We start from the raw sequence: 18,905 nt of genomic DNA on the forward strand, positions 1-18,905 counted from the left end.
ATGATTTTTATTTTAACATGAAAACCGTAAAAATGACATTTTGTTTAGATGTATTCAGATCATTTTTTTACCCAATCACACGATATAGTCCGGTTTATGATTTTTATTTATCCAACCGAAATAAACCTAACCAAACCGCAACATAAGATAAAAGACTAACTAAACTAATGTCATCTAGACCAATACTTATAGAAACTAAGTGAAAAATTTTATAGAATGACATTTTTTTCTCTTGTTAAGTTTCTTTCTTGTTTTTTAATTAAAAATATATTTATGTGCTACTTAAACATTTAGAAAATGATACAAATTTAATCTTTTACATTTCTTACATAATAAGATTACTTATTGTCACACGTTTTTAATACGGTCTATGTTTCTGGGAACATTGTTGGATGAAAATGAAATTGTAATGCTCGAAGAAATTTAATACAGTCTAAGTTTTTGGGGAAATTGTTAATAATTAGGTGAGAGGATGTTGTCATGAGTGACAAGACTTCTTCTTCATCATTCTCTGACTCTTCATTAAGATCTTTTCATAGCGAAAGATTAAATCAATGATAGTCATTATACCTTTTTTTTAAAAGGCTGAGAGGATATATTAATAAACAGAAAAAAGCCTCTCTAACACAAGATATACCTGATAAAACTAAAAAATCCAGCAATATTATACCTTAGCGGTTACTCTTTTGAAATCGTTTTACCTTAATTGTTACTTTTTTGAAATAATTAACTATTATCACTCAAAGAATGATGATTACTTAGTTTTTTTTTTTTTTTTTACATTCCTTAATGAATTGTTTAGGCTACTAATAATAATAATAATAATAATAATCAAATTGTCAAATGAAATTGAAATCGTCGAAAATTTCTTCCTACCTAATTTAAATAATTGTCGAATTGAAATTGATGATGACAGTATTAGTGAAAGATGTTGATAATAATAAACGATTGATGATTTCTTCCTAAATAATTAAAACGGCTGTCAAATTGAAAAGTCATCATCCTTAAAAATAATAATGTCCAAGCGTATAGTTGCAAATTTAATCGCGGTTATTTTGTCTCTTATGCTTATCACTATAAATATGTTGTCCCAATTATGATTACCGTTGTCTTTTACATTTTATGTCCAACCGATTATTTCTTTTATTCCAAAAAATCCAGGAGCACACAAGCCATATGAAATGAAGAAAATTACGTCTTGTTTTCAGACCACCTGTGTAATAAACAAACTGATGGAAATGATCGTGAATAGCCTGAGTGTCGACACCATCAAACCCGATCCACGCTCACACCATCGGTCAAAGGGAAGCGAAATGAGGACACAGAAGAAACACATGTCGTGCATCTTCTAGATGGCAACAACCCTCCACACAATAGAGAGCCTCTGGAGAAATGACATCGCGAGTCGCCAAATTTGTCTTTGTTGGTAATCTATCACAAAACATTCGCCAAGCAAAAACAGAGACCTTCAAGGGAACCTGGTTATGCCATATTAAATCCATGCTGGGAGGGACATGATCATGCTCATTAGATGTCAGCAACTCATAAACACCACAAACGAAGTAACCTCCTATAGGGTCCAGATGCCACTGCCACACACCTGAAATAATATCCTGCAAATGAACTGTCAGTAGTAAAGCCCTACATTCATCTAACAACTCCTCCTCTCACACCCACAAACGATGGCTCCAACTACACGTCTCACCCCCATCCTCCCACCCAGACAAAAACATATCCCTGACCGTAATCGACTTGTCAACAACCAAATCATAGAGGCGCCGAAAACGATTACGGAAAGACACACCTCCACACCAAAAATCACACCAAAACGACGTATCCGCGCTATCTCCCACCCTACGCGGCACACAAGACGCAAACCACCTATCGTGACCAGCACCAACCCCATCCCAGATTCTCACTATCTCCCTCCATCCAGAAGAACAACTCTGGCCCCCATACTCCAACTGCACATCCTCCACACCATACCTAGATACCAACACCCTATGCCACAACGCATCACCATTCCACTAACAAATGCCGACACCATTTTAACAACAAGGCTACATTAAACTCCCTCAACCTCCTAACCCCCAACCCACCATACTCCTTTTTTGAACAAACAGAAGATCATGATATCTAAGTAATTTTCCTATGTTGATATTGCATATGGCTAATGTTTTTATTTCAGGAATTCAGATAATATTCATTTTTTTATCACACGATACAGTTCGGTTTATGATTTTTATTTTAACCTGAAAACCGTAAAAATGACATTTTGTTTGGATGTATTGATATCATTTTTTTTACCCAATCACACGATACAGTTCGGTTTATGATTTTTATTTATCCAACCGAAATAAACCTAACCAAACTGCAACATAAGATAAAAGACTAACTAAACTAATGTCACCTAGACCAATATTTATAGAAACTCAGTGATATCTTTTATAGAATGACATTTATTTTCTCTTGTTAAGTTTCTTTCTTGATTTTTATTTAAAATATATTTATGTGGTAGGTAAATTTTTAGAAAATGATACAATCTTAATCTTTTACATTTCTTACATAATAAGATTATTTTTTGTCACACGTTTTTAATAAGGTCTATGTTGCTGGGAACATTGTTGGATGAAAATGAGATTGTAATGTTAGAAGAAATTCAATACGGTCTAAGTTTTTTGGAACATTGTTGATAATCAGGTGAGAGGATGTTATCATGAGTGACAAGACTACTTCGTCATCATTTTCTGACTCTTCATTAAGATCTTTTTTATAACGAAAGATTAAATCAATGATAGTCATTATAACTTTTTTTTTAAAAAGACTGAGCGAATATATTAATAAATAGAAAAAAAAGCCTCTCTAACATAAGATATATCAGATAAAATTAAAAAATCCAGCAATATTATACCTTCGTGGTTACTCTTTTGAAATCGTTTTACCTTAATTGTTACTTTTTTGAAATCATTAATTCTTATCACTCAAAGGATAATGATTACTTAGGTTTTTTTTTTTTTTTTTTTTTTTAAAATTCTTGCTTAATGAATTTTTAGGCTACTAGTACTAATAATAATTAAATTGTCAAAAGAAATTGAAATCACCGATAATTTCATCCTACCTAGTTGAAACGTGTCAAATTGATATGGATGATGGCAGTATTAGAGAAAGATGTTGAAAATAATAAACGATTGATGATTTCTTTCTAACTAATTGAAACAACCGTCAAATTGAAAAGTCATCATCCTTAAAAATAATAATGTCCAAGCGTAGAGTTGCAAATTTAATCATGATTATTTTGTCTCTTATGATTATCACTATGAATATGTTGTACTTATTATGATTAACTAGTTACAAACCCGTGCTTCGCACGGGGGTTCAGTAACGTATTTGACAAAATATTATATTGGAAGGATAGATTGCGAAATGACAGATAATTATAAACCATAATACAATATTTAGAGTACTCTTGCATTACAGATTACAAAATTAAATCTTCAAAATGGCTTGATCACGAGTAACAAATGAAAACATATTTAGTCAGCGGTAGAAACACTTTTCTAGTAATAATTGATATCTATCTATAAACCAATGAAAACCCTATTACCAAAGCTACCTGATTTATATCATTTTGACTTTCAGCTTCAACATATATAAATCCTTTCACATGATCTACAACAAAGGTAGATATTAACTGCAATTTAGTATCCAGTTCTTTCAGGTGAACAAACTTCTGCATCAGACAGATAGCTGAAAGCCTCTCTACCTGATTTATATCATTTTGTGTTTTAGCTTCAACGTATATAAATCTTTTCACATGATCTACAGCAAAGGCTAGGGATGTCAATGGATACCCATGGGTACGAATAATATGATACCCGTCCCCGCCCCGTTGGATAAATATGATACCCGTGCCCGTCCCGTATCCTCGTGGGTACCCACTATACGGGTACCAGTGGGTATTGAGGTATCCATGGGTACCCATGGAGTTTTGAATTTATTTATTTTTTTGTACAAATAATAACTTTTTTTAACTACCAAAAAACTTCAACTTTTAAACATCCATACATAATCCACTCAAAATTTCATAAATCATACATAATTCATAGAAAATTCATGATTCTTATATAATCTATATGTTTTATGATGTGAATGAAGTGGAAACGGTGAACTTAATAAGATGAATTAAAAAAATTGAAAATAAAAGTAGGTTATTATTGAGGATTTTTAGGTGGGCGGTAAAATTTTATTCAATAATAAGGTACCAACTTTAAGTAATAAGATATGATATATAAAAATATATTAGTAATTTACTTAATTTATTATCGGGTATGGGTACCCGTGGGTATGGATACAATCCAATCCGTGTCTGTGTCCATATAATAATGGGTAGTCAAATACCCATTTATTATACCCGTGGATACCCGTTTAGCTACCCGCTCCATGCCCGTGACGGATTTTACCCACGGGTACCCGTGGGCATGGGTATTTTTGCCACCCCTAGCAAAGGCAGATATTAACTGCAATTTAGTACCACGTATATAAGTCCTTTCACATGATCTACAACAAAGGTAGATATTAACTGCAATTTAGTATCCAGTCCTTTCAGGTGAACAAACTTCTGAATCAGACAGATAGTTGAATGTCTCTCTACTTGATTTATATCATTTTGCCTTTCAGTTTCAACGTATATAAATCATTTCACATGATCTACAACAAAGGCAGATATTAACTGCAATTTAGTATCGAGTCCTTTCATGTGAATTATACGTACTTTTAAAAAACTTGTTTTAAAGGAGAGATGTTCAAATTACGGAATATTACCATTCTTCGTAAATTAGAGAATGAAGGTCACATAATCCAAATATTTGTGATGCATGGTCTAAGGCATGGGGTTCAGTAACGTATTTTGTAAAAAAAATTGTTCCGAAGGAAAAATGATCAAATTAGTGAATATTGCACAAAAATTATAAATCTTTATCAAAATATTTATGAAAGCTTTATCAAGCGCAGGAAAACATTATAAATTACATATTAGTTAAAATTATAAAAGTGAGCGCTACTGTCATAGAGTTACCAAAAAGGGGATTAACAACAATATTTACATGACACAAAATGAACGAAAGAAACACATCAAACTCTTTAGCGTCTTGTGTAGAAACTTGGTTATTAATAATTTGACCGTTAAAAAATAAAAAATCTCTTTGACGTCAAAAAAGTAATATCAGCTGAGCAATATTCAGTCTCTTCACATATGCTTAGTAATATTCAGTCTGAAAGATTGCATTGAAAGGATAGATGGTAAAATGACGGATAATTGTGAATCATTGTAATATGTCAAAATATAAACCTTAAAAACCATGAACCATCAACTTAGTTTTAAATAGTTAAAAATAAAAAATTGTAAAATAGTTAAAAGTTTTTAAAAATATAAAGATTGGAAAATAGTTGAAAAAAATTGGTGAGGTAGCACTCAACCAAGCAACACTAAAAAAATTATATGCATGCGTAACAAAAAAACAGACAGACGACAGACGGACATAAAATATTACTCTAAACGTTAATGTGTGTATATATTCGTGAGGTTGAAGAAAGAAGATAAAAATATTTGGGATCATTAAATGACAGCGTGAATAAAAATATTTGTGAGATTGTGATGATTAAACGATATGGAAATTAAATATATAAGTGATAAAAAGATAATAAAATTCCTTTGAAAAAAAGGTAATAAAATTAAATGGAACCTCCTTAAAAAATTAATGGAACGGTTAAAAAAAATAAAGTTAAATGGAAGAAAAAAAACATATTGAAATATAATATTAAAAAATAAAGAAAAGGTTCCCGGCGTGAGTTGAAAAGATGTGCTTGTGAAATAAATTGTCGAGAAGTAGTTTTTTAAAGTAACATTCAACAGCTTCTGGTCAAAGCTCATTCCATTCAATTTTATGCGTTCAAAAAAAGTACTTTTTTTAGTAAGTACTTAATTGATATTGTATTCGGCCTAACTTCTCCTTAAAAATGTAAAAGAAGTTTGAAAAAAGTCGGGTCAAACGATACCTTAATCTCCCACAACGGCAATGTAGAAGCAATTGAATTTGGGAGAAAAAATTGAAAAATAGTTAAAAATATAAAAATTGGAAAATAATTAAAAGTTATTAAAAATATAAAAATTAGAAAATAATTTTAAAAAATTGGTTAGGGGCAAAAATAGAAATTCATAGGCCAACCTTAAAAAAAACACACTGTCTAATAATTGAATTACCAAAATGCCCTTCATGAGGGCAAAATGGTAATTTCAATGGAGCTCTAAAAGAGAGATGTTCAAATTACATAACATTGATATTCTTCGTAAGGTTGTCTAAATTGAAAATTTGTAACATGTGTATTACATAGTAACTAACATAGCAACCATTGTTATTGTATAGATAGTGTACTGCAGCCAAAATATAGATGTTGCGATATAGTCAAGAACCTATTTAAGTTTGATTACCAAAAAAGGGTTGGATTACTATATCCAAACCATAGTTTCAACACATAGTCATCGAAATATTATACAAATTATACATTGTTAACACATTTGCAAGAGTGCACTCCCAGCCAGATCCAAATCATTCTTCGCACGGGTTGAATATAGCGTTTTAGAAATACTTTGTTATACATGAAAAATAAGTAAATTAAGGAAATAGCTCACATAAATCTTACAAATAGGATGACTTGTCGTTGAATATCGGTGTAAAAGAGTTCTACACCGACGCAACATTGTGCAGCTCTAGTAAAGTCTTTCGTGTATATGTTAGACATTTGGTTTATTAAACACAAATATGAACACCAATAATGAAACTTGCAAATACATTTTCTTATAATATGCATTAATTATTCAATTTCATGCTTTTAAAAGGAGACAAAGAAAAAGGGATGAGTCCTAGTTATAACTCCATTCTTTATAATTTTCTATATAATGCTTGTGTTGTTTTTAATACGGAGGGTTTTCATTTTTTTATCACTGTGTTCAAAATATTTACTTTGAGAATTGCTTTCAAATGTATCAGCTGTGAGAACACATACTTTATTTTCATTATTAATCACATTCAAGTTTGAAAGACCTTGTGATATTCTAAATTAATTGCTCATAATTCATAGCTGTTACAATTTTTATAAACTTAATTTGTTTTTACTCTAATACTGGCCTTGACCTTAGTTCACCAAACTAACAGGAAAACTTTGAAAATAACATATAAAAATTAATGACACTACATTCCAATGACAAAACTAACATCAGAGCCAAAACTAATAGAAGAGAATACATTGTATAGACTCGACACTTGCAGCTTCAAACCCGCACCAACAGGACCTACAGGTCCGAATGCCATAGAAGAAAAGCTCTCATCACCACCATTATTCACAAACAAACATTTATCAAAAGTTTAAATGGTTATATAACACTTTTTTCTTCTTTTATTGGTTTCTTCCATTAAAGTTAATCCGATTCTAGGCATATTAGTTAAATGTAATTACATCTCTCTGGTCAAAATTCAAACTTCAGTTTACAATAATTAGGAAAACATGTATCCTTTGTTCGTGTGACCAAGCAAGAAACTCATGAAGCGTGACCCCTAAAGATAGTATAGAATGTGCTGTCAAAGAATTTATTCCAGGAAATTGTGTAAGAAATGACTCAGCAAGAGTTACTGAATCAGGCATTTTAGCATACAAACCCCTTGTCAGAATGGCAGTACTCTTAATGCAGTTTATCATAACTTCATTGGTCAACTCAGGTGAGTAGGAGAAGAAAATCTGCAAATCAATTCCCAGACCTTTTGCTGCTGCATAAAGTCCATCCGAGGACTCCATAACAATTGAAAGAATGTTAAATTCTCCTTCAAAACCTAAAAGGAAAACAAAAATTTTAAAATCAGTTCAATGTACAGGTTGTCAATAATGTATTAAACAACCACCTAATATCAACAAAATCAGATTCAGCAAACTATGTCTATCAGTTTCCTGGTAATAAAAGCTTATATCTTCTAATTCCATGTATATAATAATGCTGAATTCCTAATTCCATGTATATTAATTTTTATTTTTTTACTTCTACTATTCAATTAACCAATGATAAGGTACAATCCATTACTTTTACTTTCTAAAAGCATATGAATACTGGGACAATAATTTTGATTCACTTAGTTTGGTAATTCTATTATCATTTTTGAAAGATTGTCGCGGCATGTCAAGCCCTGGTAATGTTCTTCATGAGTTGTAAGGGGGACTTATGTCACCACAAACAGAACATGAGTACACTTATATTCTTATTCACGATATCTTCATAATATGCTTACTACTTATTTTAAGAATGTGCCTGCTTATGCTTTTGTTGCTCTCTTCTCATCGATGCTAAGTCTAGGCATTTTTGGAATGACTATTACCCAAATCCAAATAGGCTAATCTAGAATTGCATCAGAAAATGATTGTGTGTAAGTTTGCAAAAAATTGAGACTCTGAGTTAACATACTCATCTTTCTACAAAATATTTTGTTCTCCCAAGACATGAAAAAATGAAGTTCAGTCAATCACTAAATATTCTGTCCCTCCTAAGACTTGAGACTTTGAGTTAACATACTCATTTTACTACAATATCATTGGTAGTATATAATAGATAAATGGTAATATACATGATAGCATAGTTGCTAAATCGATACCATAATAGTAAAGCTGCTATCTTAGAAAGGAGAAAGGAAATTATATCTTTTAAGATAACAGCCACCTTTTAAGCATAAGGACAACAGTTATCAAACAGTTACATAGAAATAGTCATTGAACAAATTCGAACCAATTTACTTTGCTTAATTTTCAGTATTGCTATAAAACAAACTCAGTACCTTTTGTTCAATTAAGATACAAATACTATTCAACAATATACCGCAATCCTCGAGTTCGATACTCGGTCTTACCGTTTTAAATTACTACTTGCACGATTTCATACACTTGCGAAAATCGCTATCAGTATGAAAGGAGAATATTCTAGCTAAATTGAAAAACACACAAATGTTAGGATCTACAGAAAGCATACACTACATGGCATGGACAAAATCAACATATCCACAATTAGAAATCATTTTACTAATTTTTTAATTTGTTTGATAACTAAATTCACCATAAGTGCCTCCCCACCAATGTCAGTGCAAAAGGTACAAATGATTTACACTGTCAACCAATTACAAAACATCTCAGTCACCAAGGGTACTATAAATTGAAAATACAACCACTAATTCAATCAAAATGCAATAACAGTGAATGGTCCAGAATCAACTATTTCCACCATTCTTCAAAACTACACATCATAGCTGATGAATTTAAAGCTAATTTAAAGAATAACATTATCAGATTTCAAAAGCCACTCATTAAAAATTGAAATTGCATAAGGAAAATTCATTCTCATCTTTCAATAAAGAATACGTGATCTTGCAAAAAAAAGATTCAAATTCCCTCAATCATCAACAAATTAATTTTGTAATATACAAAAGAGTAACAGAAAATCCATTAGAGAAGAGAAAAAAATAGTCAAGTATTTATACCGTCCACCGCTGAGGCATAGAAATTGACCCCTTGGACTGTGAATCAACAGAGAAGGATTTGCTCATGCTCCCGTGAGATGATCCTAATGATCTATGCATTCTAGGCCTTGATCTGTAGGACTTTTGTGTGTCATCTGATGCTGAGAAATCAAACAAAGCACAAACAAATCAGCAATAGGGAAAATCAAAAGGAAGAGAAACAATCACACAAACTGATCAAATATAAATACAAAGTCATAAAAATCTTTGCAAATACAATCATAATTTCCTAAAATGAAGTGAAAAATAAAAACTTGGAAAGATAGGAACAAAAAAAAAACAGTAACATCCCAAATTGAAACTCACCCATATCTGATTTATGCCAAATGGTATTTTCAAATTCAAGGTCATCATCTTCCTCGAGACCGGTTGGTGGTTCAATCACACTAAGAGCATTCCTATGCAGCTTCACTTCAATACCATTGGTAAGAACCTGCACATTTTTCATGAAAAAACTTGTGACTAAAAAAAGAGTTATAGTCAAAGCATGCATGTAAGCTAAAACAAACAATCTGAGATTAAAACATCAACATAAATTGAAAAAAAAAATCAATGTAAAGATTTTTACTCTTTAAAATAGGAAAGATTGAATAAAATTGGCAAAATTCAAGTTCATAATAAATACCTCATAAAACAAACAAAAATATTACCAAACCCCATTTTAAGAATTATTAAGTACACTATCAACATATGCCTAAAGCACAACAAAACAGAATAAGTAAAAAGCACTTCAAATAACACGTAGAGACTAATTACTACAAAGAATCTAACCTTCTCTGGTGGAAGATCAATGCCCAAATTCCCACGGGACAAGATGATTCCATCAGCTTCTTGTAGAATCTCATCAAAATGGGTCAATCCCTAAAAAGAACAGATATATAAATGCAGTTGAATCAGCATAGCTGATAAGGATCTAACTAATAAATAATTCAATTTTGTCCAATGCATAATGAAGAAATGCAATTCACCTCAACATTTTCAATCTTTGCAAAAATTTGTGTCTGGCTTAGATCACCTAATGTAGAATTATAAGTGTCCCTACAACACTATATAACATGACTAATAAAAATAGTTCTTCTAAGTGTCTATGATACCACGCCACTCCTATCAAAGAGGAATAAGCTAAATGTTGCTTCACCAACAAATGCCAACATGTTTAATATTAACCCAGACCCTGCACCTAGACACAGCAGGAAAAAAACCAGCAAAAACGATAAAAAAATATCAGCAGCAAAGCCACAAAGAAAGCTAGTAACCACACCAAAAACCAGACCAGCAAAATGAAGAAAAAGGACACCAAAACTCAGCAACACAGGCTGATCAAAACAAATCTAAGGCACAAGTTTGAAAAGTTCTACCTCTTCTTGCTGTTCTTCTACTTTTTCCTCCTCTTCATTCATTAGTTCATCCCACCATTGTTTCATTTCTCTCAAACAATCCTTCATCCTTTTTAGCATCTGCAATCACATAAAAAACAGGAAAAAAATTGCAGGATTCCAAATCCAAAAAAATCAAATTTTTCTAACAAAACAAAACAAATTATAAATGATCACTAATTTCCCAAGTTCATAGACAACAATTCCCATTTAGAGCATAACACTAAATTCATACAACAATTTCAGTCCTATACAACCAAATTAAAGCCTAAAAGAAGAAACTCACCTTTCTAAATCTGAATTCTTTCACAAGCTCCCAAATTAAAGCCTTTGAAGCATTCCATTCCCTTGCTTTCAGAAACCGAATCAAGGTTTCAGTTACATGTCCTTGATGAACATTCTGCAAGTAACATCAGTTAATTAGCTCCCACCAAAGCACTCTATCTAATTGAACCTTTCATAAGAGATTGGCATATCTCATCAAACCATATCAGAAAATTTGAGTCATTACCTGCCATTGATTACAGAAAGATCAAAAACTTTAATACCAATTTTAAACTTCAGTACACAATTACAAATAAAACAATTGAAGTGCATGCCATTTTTTTCAGACAAGTATGTCTCTTGCCCTCTTCATACCTACACAATAAAAATCACAAAATTAAATCAAAAAATTAACAATTCAATTGATCAATTATATCAACAACAACATTAACAATATAATTAACAATTTGATTAACAATAACATTGTTTTGGCTACTTTATTTTAATTCCAGAAATTCCTTCACCATCTTTTCCTCTACTATTAATCCCCATCATAAACACAAACCAAAATGAAACACAAAATTAATTCCAAATCAAATTAAATTCAAATCAAACATAACCCTAATGAAATTCAACAACAATTTCACACCACAAGTGAAATAGATATAAGTATATGAATTCAAATTCAACAATTCAACAGTGAAATACAAAATTAGGGCACAAAACTAATCCCAACAGACAACAAACCTGAATCACTAAAACAAACCCTAAAATCAAACCCAAAACCAAGAAATCAAACCCTAAAATCAATAAAACAATTTTATGAACACATGCAAGCAAAATTACAACCGAAACAAATAAAATTTCTGGAAAACAAACCTTTGATGATGAAGGAAAACTGAAGAAGAGGCAGATTCCTTGATTGAATGTAGAATTTCCTTTGATGATTATTGATTGTGAGATGATTGCATGTTGATTTTGTTGATGTTTGAGTGAAGATTGGTGGAAATTTGAGAGGAAAGAGGAGAGAGGTTCGATGGAGAAGAAGAAAGAATTGGGAGAGTTGCTGAATGTGAAAATGGAAAAATGGAATGAGGGTTACTGATTTTTTATATATAGAGATACCTCCAATTACCGATTTACCAAAATACCCCCACAAGGGCAAAATGGTAAAAAAAATGGACATTGATTTTTCTATCTAGTTTAGTAGATGTTGTCTTTTACATTTTAGAAATTTATAAGAAAGAATGATTTTTTTTTTGTTTTGAAATAATAATAATAATAAGCAATTATGTTGATATTGCATTTGACTAATGTTTTTATTTCGGGAATTCAGATAATATTTATTTTTAAATCATTAATTCTTATCACTGAAAGGATAATGATTACTTAGTTTTTTTTTATTTTTTTATTTTTAAAATTCCTTGCTTAATGAATTGTTTAGGCTAGTAATAGTAATAATCAAATTGTCAAATGAAATTGAAATCGTTGATAATTTTTTCCTACCTAGTTGAAACAGTTGTCAAATTGAAATTGATGATAGCATTATTAGAGAAAGATGTTGATAATAATAAACGATTGATGATTTCTTCCTAACTAATTGAAACAACTGTACAATTGAAAAGTCATCATCCTTTAAAATAATAATGTCCAAACGTATATAGTTGCAAATTTAATCATGATTATTTTGTCTCTTATGCCTTTCACTATAAATATGTTGTACTAATTATGATTAACTTTGTCCTTTACATTTTAGAAATCTATAATAAACAATGATTTTTTTTTCTGAAATAATAATAATAATAATAATAATAATAATAATAATAATAATAATAATAATATTAATAATAATAATAATAATAATAAGCATTGAAGTTGATATTGCATTTAGTTAATGTTTTTATTTCGGGAATTCAGATAATGTTTATTTTGTCAATTGTTAATTTATTTACTCTTTTACGTGGTTGTATTTGTATGTTTTGAAAGAAATTTCATTTATTGGAACATATATTAAAATATGAGACCCATACGTCCATTAAAAAAGAAATACGTCGTACAGGTTGACAGTGTAGTTATTTATAAAGAGATCGAAGTAATTAGGTGAAAGCCCATTTAATTAAATAGGATATGATATATAATTATATAGGGTATCCCTTAAACTTGATTAAAATGCAAGTCAATCACATTTATTGTTTCGGCGAAGCGAACTCATGCAAATTATATTGTTCTGCAAACTAGAGTTAATGATTTGAGTATTAGTTTTCAAAAAGTATTCCAAAATAAAGAAAACGAATGCATAAAGAAAAGTTGGTTGACTTTGGAGGATAATCTTAAGGGAAAATTACATTCACCTCCTTTGAGGTCTATTGAAACGAAACAGACACCCCCTTTAGTTTTAAAACTAACACTAACCTCCCTTATGTTCTAATGAAATAGACAAACACCTCCCTTTCTTACTAACACCGTTAACTTTTCCATCTATTTTCTTTTTTCCATCAGTTTCATGGATCCCTCTGTCATCATCAGATAGAAAACAACCGCCACCGAAGACAGCAAACAACAAACCTCGATCATAGCTCACCATTTGGTCCTCTTTCCATCAACAAGGTCGTGGTCTCGTTCTTGTTCATTGTTGACAAGGTGTTTCTGGATCAACCTCTTTTATCATTGCTTATCTCATGTGGAGAAAAGAATAAAGCTTTGAAGATGCTTTTCAATTTCAATATTATTTGAAGAATTCTCGTGTTACAAATTCTAACATGGGTACGGTGTCAGAAAAGAGTAGTAAATGTAAATTCAAGTGAAAATGCTAAGGCTATGCCTTCAAGTCCTAATTATGTTTTTAGGATGTTATAGAAGGCCTCCTCTTTCACCTTATGGCCCACTTCATTTGGTACCTAAAATGGTGATAAGCCAATAAAACATCAAATGCAAATCGTGTGATTCTCGTGGTGCTTTTAGTGTTCATGTTCCGTCTGCTATATATGTTTGGATTGTAAAAATTGTAGTTCTGTTATGCAAGATCAGCAGCTACGTTGGTCTGGTCTGAGAAAATAAATGCTTCAAACGATAACATCTGTGAAAATGAAGAGCCAGTGGACATGTTGTTGCTTGCTCCAAAAACAAACAATTTGACGGAGAAATAACGGTGTTAATATAAAAGGGAGGTGTTTGTTTATTTGATAGAAACTTAAGGGAGGTTAGTGTTAGTTTTAAAACTAGAGGGGGTCTAACTGTCTTTTTTAATAAATCTTAAGGGAGGTGAATGTAATTTTCCCTAATCTTAATAGTTATGGGGAAAGCGAGAACACAAGACCAAACACACACCTAAATGACCTAATGTGACATGAATAAAGGAAATTAACGAGTCCAAGCAAGATCGCAAATTTGGAATGAAAACAATATGAAGCACACACGTCTGAACTTTAATTTATGAAAATGAATTTTAATTACTCTCTTTGATGAACAACATATTTTATTTTTTTAGTAAAAGAAGAACATATCAACTGAAGCTGCTTATTTTTTGGTCAAGTAGTCTTTTGGCTAGAATAGTCTTTTGGCTAGAATTCACTTTTTAAAGTGAATAGGTGGGGTGTCCGGGGTTCGAACCCCGCCCCTGCGTATAATAATGCATTGTCCCTACCAATTGAGCTATGTTCACGGGGACAACTGAAGCTGCTTATTCTTACTTCTTTTTATTATCACTACCTAGGACTGAAAACGAGTTGAGATGAGTCAAACTTAGTTCAACTGGACTCGATAAAAATTAACTCGATTTAAAACTCAACTCGAGTTTATCACAAGCTATTTATTCAGCTCGAATCTGACTCAAATTAAATTCACAAATAGTTCGATTTGGCTAGGTTCGGCGCAAATCAAACGAATCAAGAGACATGTGTTACTTAAACTTTAATTTCAAATATCAATAAAAAAAATTAACTAAGGCCAAAATGAGAACAAAAGTAGCTCAAAAACCACTTATTTTTTTTATAAGCAAGAACAAAATGACATGTAAGGAATAGAGGACGTTCCAACGAAGTGCTTATATATAAGACCACCAGAGAAGGTTAGGATGCTACTGAGGCTTGCACGCCTGAAAAACACCGAACTGAAAAGCGGCGCTGCAACGAGAACAAGAGAGTGCAGTTCTCCGTCGGAACAAACAACTGCCGCCGTAGGAAAACAGTCAATTATTAATTAATTATTGTCAATTCCTATTCCCATTGTACTTGAAGAATGGCTCACGCTTCTCCTTTTATAGATATCTTTTTCGCTGTTCTACTCAACACTTCCGATGTAGGACTTGCTTGTTTGCAAGCTTAAAACACATATTAACAGCTGAGTGAAAATGAGAGTATGTAGAACGTGTGGCCGTGTGCTTTTGTTGTGAACGTTTTCAAACGTAGGTATTGCCATTTGTTACTGGATTTAATCTTTGTATTTTAAACTAGGGTTCCTAAATTCTCAATGGTCCTAAAGGTTCCCTTGTCTATGACTCTTAGAAGTTCATCAACATACTCTCCCTCTCGGTAGTTATACAAACGGGTAGCCCTATCTCGTCTATCTTACCAAGGATGAAAGTAGAGTAATGTTATTATGCTAGTTCAATCTTCGTTGTTACTAATTTTTCCCTAATTAGCATTATTTATGTTATCTTAGTTACTTTCTGATTTGGGTAGGTTTTTACCGATATAAGATATGCCACTTCCTTAATTACTGTTATCTCAGGGTTGGTTCACTTCAAATAAAGAATTTGCATAATAAAATTAAATAGGATCCATAAAATAACTGAATAAAAAACTAAAATTAAATAATCCAACAAATAAAATAGAGGCTCATATTAGAACCCTACTCTAATAAGGTTTAGTTACTCATAGTATCTAAAGACAAGTTACAAAAATAAATAAAACATACCCTAGTGCTTGCCTTCCTCTTAAACCGCTTTGTTATGAATGAAAGAAGTTGTATTTATAGGCTAGACCTCCACATTGGTTTGGGCCTAAAAACTGGGCATTTTCCACTTAAAAGTAACATAAAACAGTTATTTTCCGTAATCACCATTCAAGGGACGCTCCTGTTGCCATTGGCGCATAAGTGTAAATCTGGCATGCCCGTGGAGCATGAAATACACTTAGGGGTGCCTGAGTGTTATTTTGCATGCTTGGGCTGCCTGGCTAATGCCCAGGGAGCGCGTCAGTACATTTTCGTACACGCAATTGCCTGTCTCTTTGTCCTTTGAGTGTTTTCTTCCATATAACTTGTCTTGAGACTTGGAACATAATTTATCCCTCTTAGTAATGTCTTTAGAGGCCTCTTGAATCTTCATCCATTGTCTTTCCAAATATTTTTAAATCGTAATTAAAGATGCTTTGCTATGTTTCGGCAAAACTAGAATTATATGACTCGAAATGAAAACATTACAAAATGTTCCGAAAACCATCTGAAATTGCTTTAAAATTCATTTATCTTGGATCAAAACTAAATAAAAATATCTGATAAGTATGCTAAGAATAACGTAAGATGATCTGTCATCGGTAAACTCTCACATTTTTGTGCTTAGTCAAAAAGGAAATTTTGATAAAAAAAAGTTTAATAAGGGAATGAGTAGTTGAGGAGAGTGGATGTTTATATAATGTCCTTACATGCAATTCTGAAGTAATGTGAGACTTTCTATGCACATAAATATAAGGTATTGTCAACTAATGTTCAGACCTCAAATTCATTGCATCATTTTTCTAAGATATTGTCAACTTTCGGTCTTGTACAAACCCTCACGGTTTTATTCTTAATAAAAATTTGCCAATGTGGATTGAGGAGAGTTGAGTGCTTATAAATTACCATCAATCTTCATTACAAAACAGTGTGAATTTTTTTGGTGTACTGTAACAACCCAACTTTTTCCACAGATAAATATTTCATATCGATTTCCTTAATGACCTTTTTTTTATAACAATCCTTAGTGACCTTAAACCTACGTGATTTACAAGGGGAATTAGATAATAGGTAGAGAAACATAGTCAATCCAATCAATTTTAGAGCTAAGAAAGCTTGGAAATAAGATGATAAATGGAAAGAAACAAAGGAGGATCAGGGTTTCAGAATTGGGTAACGATTTAAGAAAAACTAAGGGCAAAGGATTAGAGGTGGATTTCATATTCCCTCCTCAACCTCATGCATTAATTAGGGTAGGGTTTTGACTAAGAAAATTGGGGATTTTAGTTTATTAAGTAGTTCATGATGCATGCATCATATTTCTATGAAATTGAAAGTTTTTGATTTTGTGTATAATTCCACAATTCCGTATTTGGATACCTTGTTAGTATTTTGCTCATAACTTTTAATCTATATATCATTTTTAAGCAACTCTTGTTTTGTTGAAAAATAAAGTAAATTCACTTCACTTTCAATCAAATTCTGTGCTAATTGACTGAGTATTGGTAGTTTAAACTGTGTTGCAGAATGGAACAAAAGTTGTTGTCCCCACTCCCCCACTCAGTAGCTACTGATTTTTATCCCACTTGAGTAAAGTGGTAAAAAGTGTTGAGCAGCTTGCACAAACTGCAAATATGGTCTCTTCTTGATGGTCTTAACAAAAAACCACTCTTTTTATTTTTGTAGTGTTTGCTTCACATTTTTAAAAAACCATTTGTTAAAAAAATTATTTTTAGCCTCAAAATAAAAAGTTATTTCTAGTAGCTTTTCCAAAATCTATTTTTTTTCTTCTATAAACAAGAAACTCAAGTGCAAGATATTCAAATCTTAAAAAATGTTTTTTTGTGATATTAAACAAACAAAAACAGTTTCAGATTTTTTTAAAAATCTCTAAAAAGAAATAACTAGATACTTTTAACCCAAAATCTAATTTTTTTTTAAAGTTGAAACAAATGCACCCATAGAGTATTAAAATATAGCAACTTTTCCAAAAAAATTGTAAAACAATATTATATAATAAGGATTAAAATATTGCAAGTACGATTCTTCATCATAGAAAAAAAGATAAATAGAAATTGAATTATGAATAATTATTAAGTTAGGGCTCGCATGTCGCCATCTTCATTAAGGGATTTAACTTATATATTTGATTGATCAAATTTAACTTAAGTTCATTATCCATTTGAGTCCAGCCAATTGGTTAGCGTATTAAGTTACTCTAACATGACCTAGTTTTTCATTTTATTACAATCTTGGTCAACCAATGGTATGGAGTAATTTATCTTCCACTTCATTTTCAATAAGTTTTTGTTCCTAAGTCAGCATTCAATCATTAGTGGAAGCTATGTTAGATATAACTCCATTGCAATCTAGCAGGACGTAGTTTCACAAGAAAGGTCTATGCCAGCTGAAAAAGCTACCAACTAACTAACTGATTCACAAAAATAGAGAAATTATGCACTTAATTAGCAATGCACTTAATCAGCCAAGTGATTAGCAATGCTATTTATAGCTTATTCAGCAAGCTTGTAGGAGAGCTTGATATTGATTAGGTGCCATTTCAGAGTAAAGCAATTGTTGAATAAAAGACCTCTCTGAATTCTGATTGTGAAGGGATGGTTACAGTGAGAGTATTTAATCCATTTTGAGGTAATACGTTTAACACAAGTTATAACTACTGTACATAAGTTGCTTGTAGAAAAACAAACCTATTTTTACAAGTTTT

At 31.5% G+C, this 18,905-nt stretch overlaps 2 protein-coding genes across 2 annotated transcripts; both read right to left on the bottom strand.

Moving 5' to 3' along the window:
- Positions 1-1,298: 1,298 nt before the first annotated feature.
- LOC146953570 (uncharacterized) lies at positions 1,299-7,367 on the bottom strand. Its single transcript, XM_085741775.1, has 3 exons — positions 7,272-7,367; positions 1,706-2,027; positions 1,299-1,600 (listed from the first exon to the last, which is right to left on the bottom strand). Exons 1-3 carry the CDS (start codon positions 7,365-7,367, stop codon positions 1,299-1,301), a joined length of 720 nt encoding a protein of 239 aa, XP_085597901.1.
- Positions 7,063-12,335, bottom strand: LOC146953571 (uncharacterized). Its single transcript, XM_085710726.1, has 7 exons — positions 12,128-12,335; positions 11,271-11,384; positions 10,967-11,065; positions 10,380-10,469; positions 9,915-10,041; positions 9,570-9,709; positions 7,063-7,883 (listed from the first exon to the last, which is right to left on the bottom strand). Exons 3-7 carry the CDS (start codon positions 11,063-11,065, stop codon positions 7,764-7,766), a joined length of 576 nt encoding a protein of 191 aa, XP_085566852.1. The 5' UTR covers positions 11,271-11,384; positions 12,128-12,335; the 3' UTR covers positions 7,063-7,763.
- Positions 12,336-18,905: the final 6,570 nt, after the last annotated feature.

Source organism: Medicago sativa, chromosome 1 (genome assembly GCF_051527215.1).
Source record: "Medicago sativa cultivar Bolivia chromosome 1, Bolivia_mono, whole genome shotgun sequence".
Classification (NCBI taxonomy): domain Eukaryota; kingdom Viridiplantae; phylum Streptophyta; class Magnoliopsida; order Fabales; family Fabaceae; genus Medicago; species Medicago sativa.

Coding starts and splice junctions, on each gene's coding strand:
- LOC146953570 (XM_085741775.1), bottom strand. CDS start 7,367: ATGGCATTCGGACCTGTAGGTCCTGTTGGTGCGGGTTTGAAGCTGCAA. Junction 2,028..7,271: donor CTATTAGTTTTGGCTCTGAT/GTTAGTTTTGTC, acceptor GGCATTTGTTAG/TGGAATGGTGATGCGTTGTG. Junction 1,601..1,705: donor GTCTGGGTGGGAGGATGGGG/GTGAGACGTGTA, acceptor ATATTATTTCAG/GTGTGTGGCAGTGGCATCTG.
- LOC146953571 (XM_085710726.1), bottom strand. CDS start 11,065: ATGCTAAAAAGGATGAAGGATTGTTTGAGAGAAATGAAACAATGGTGG. Junction 9,710..9,914: donor TTGGCATAAATCAGATATGG/GTGAGTTTCAAT, acceptor TTGATTTCTCAG/CATCAGATGACACACAAAAG. Junction 7,884..9,569: donor CTATGCCTCAGCGGTGGACG/GTATAAATACTT, acceptor TTTTCCTTTTAG/GTTTTGAAGGAGAATTTAAC.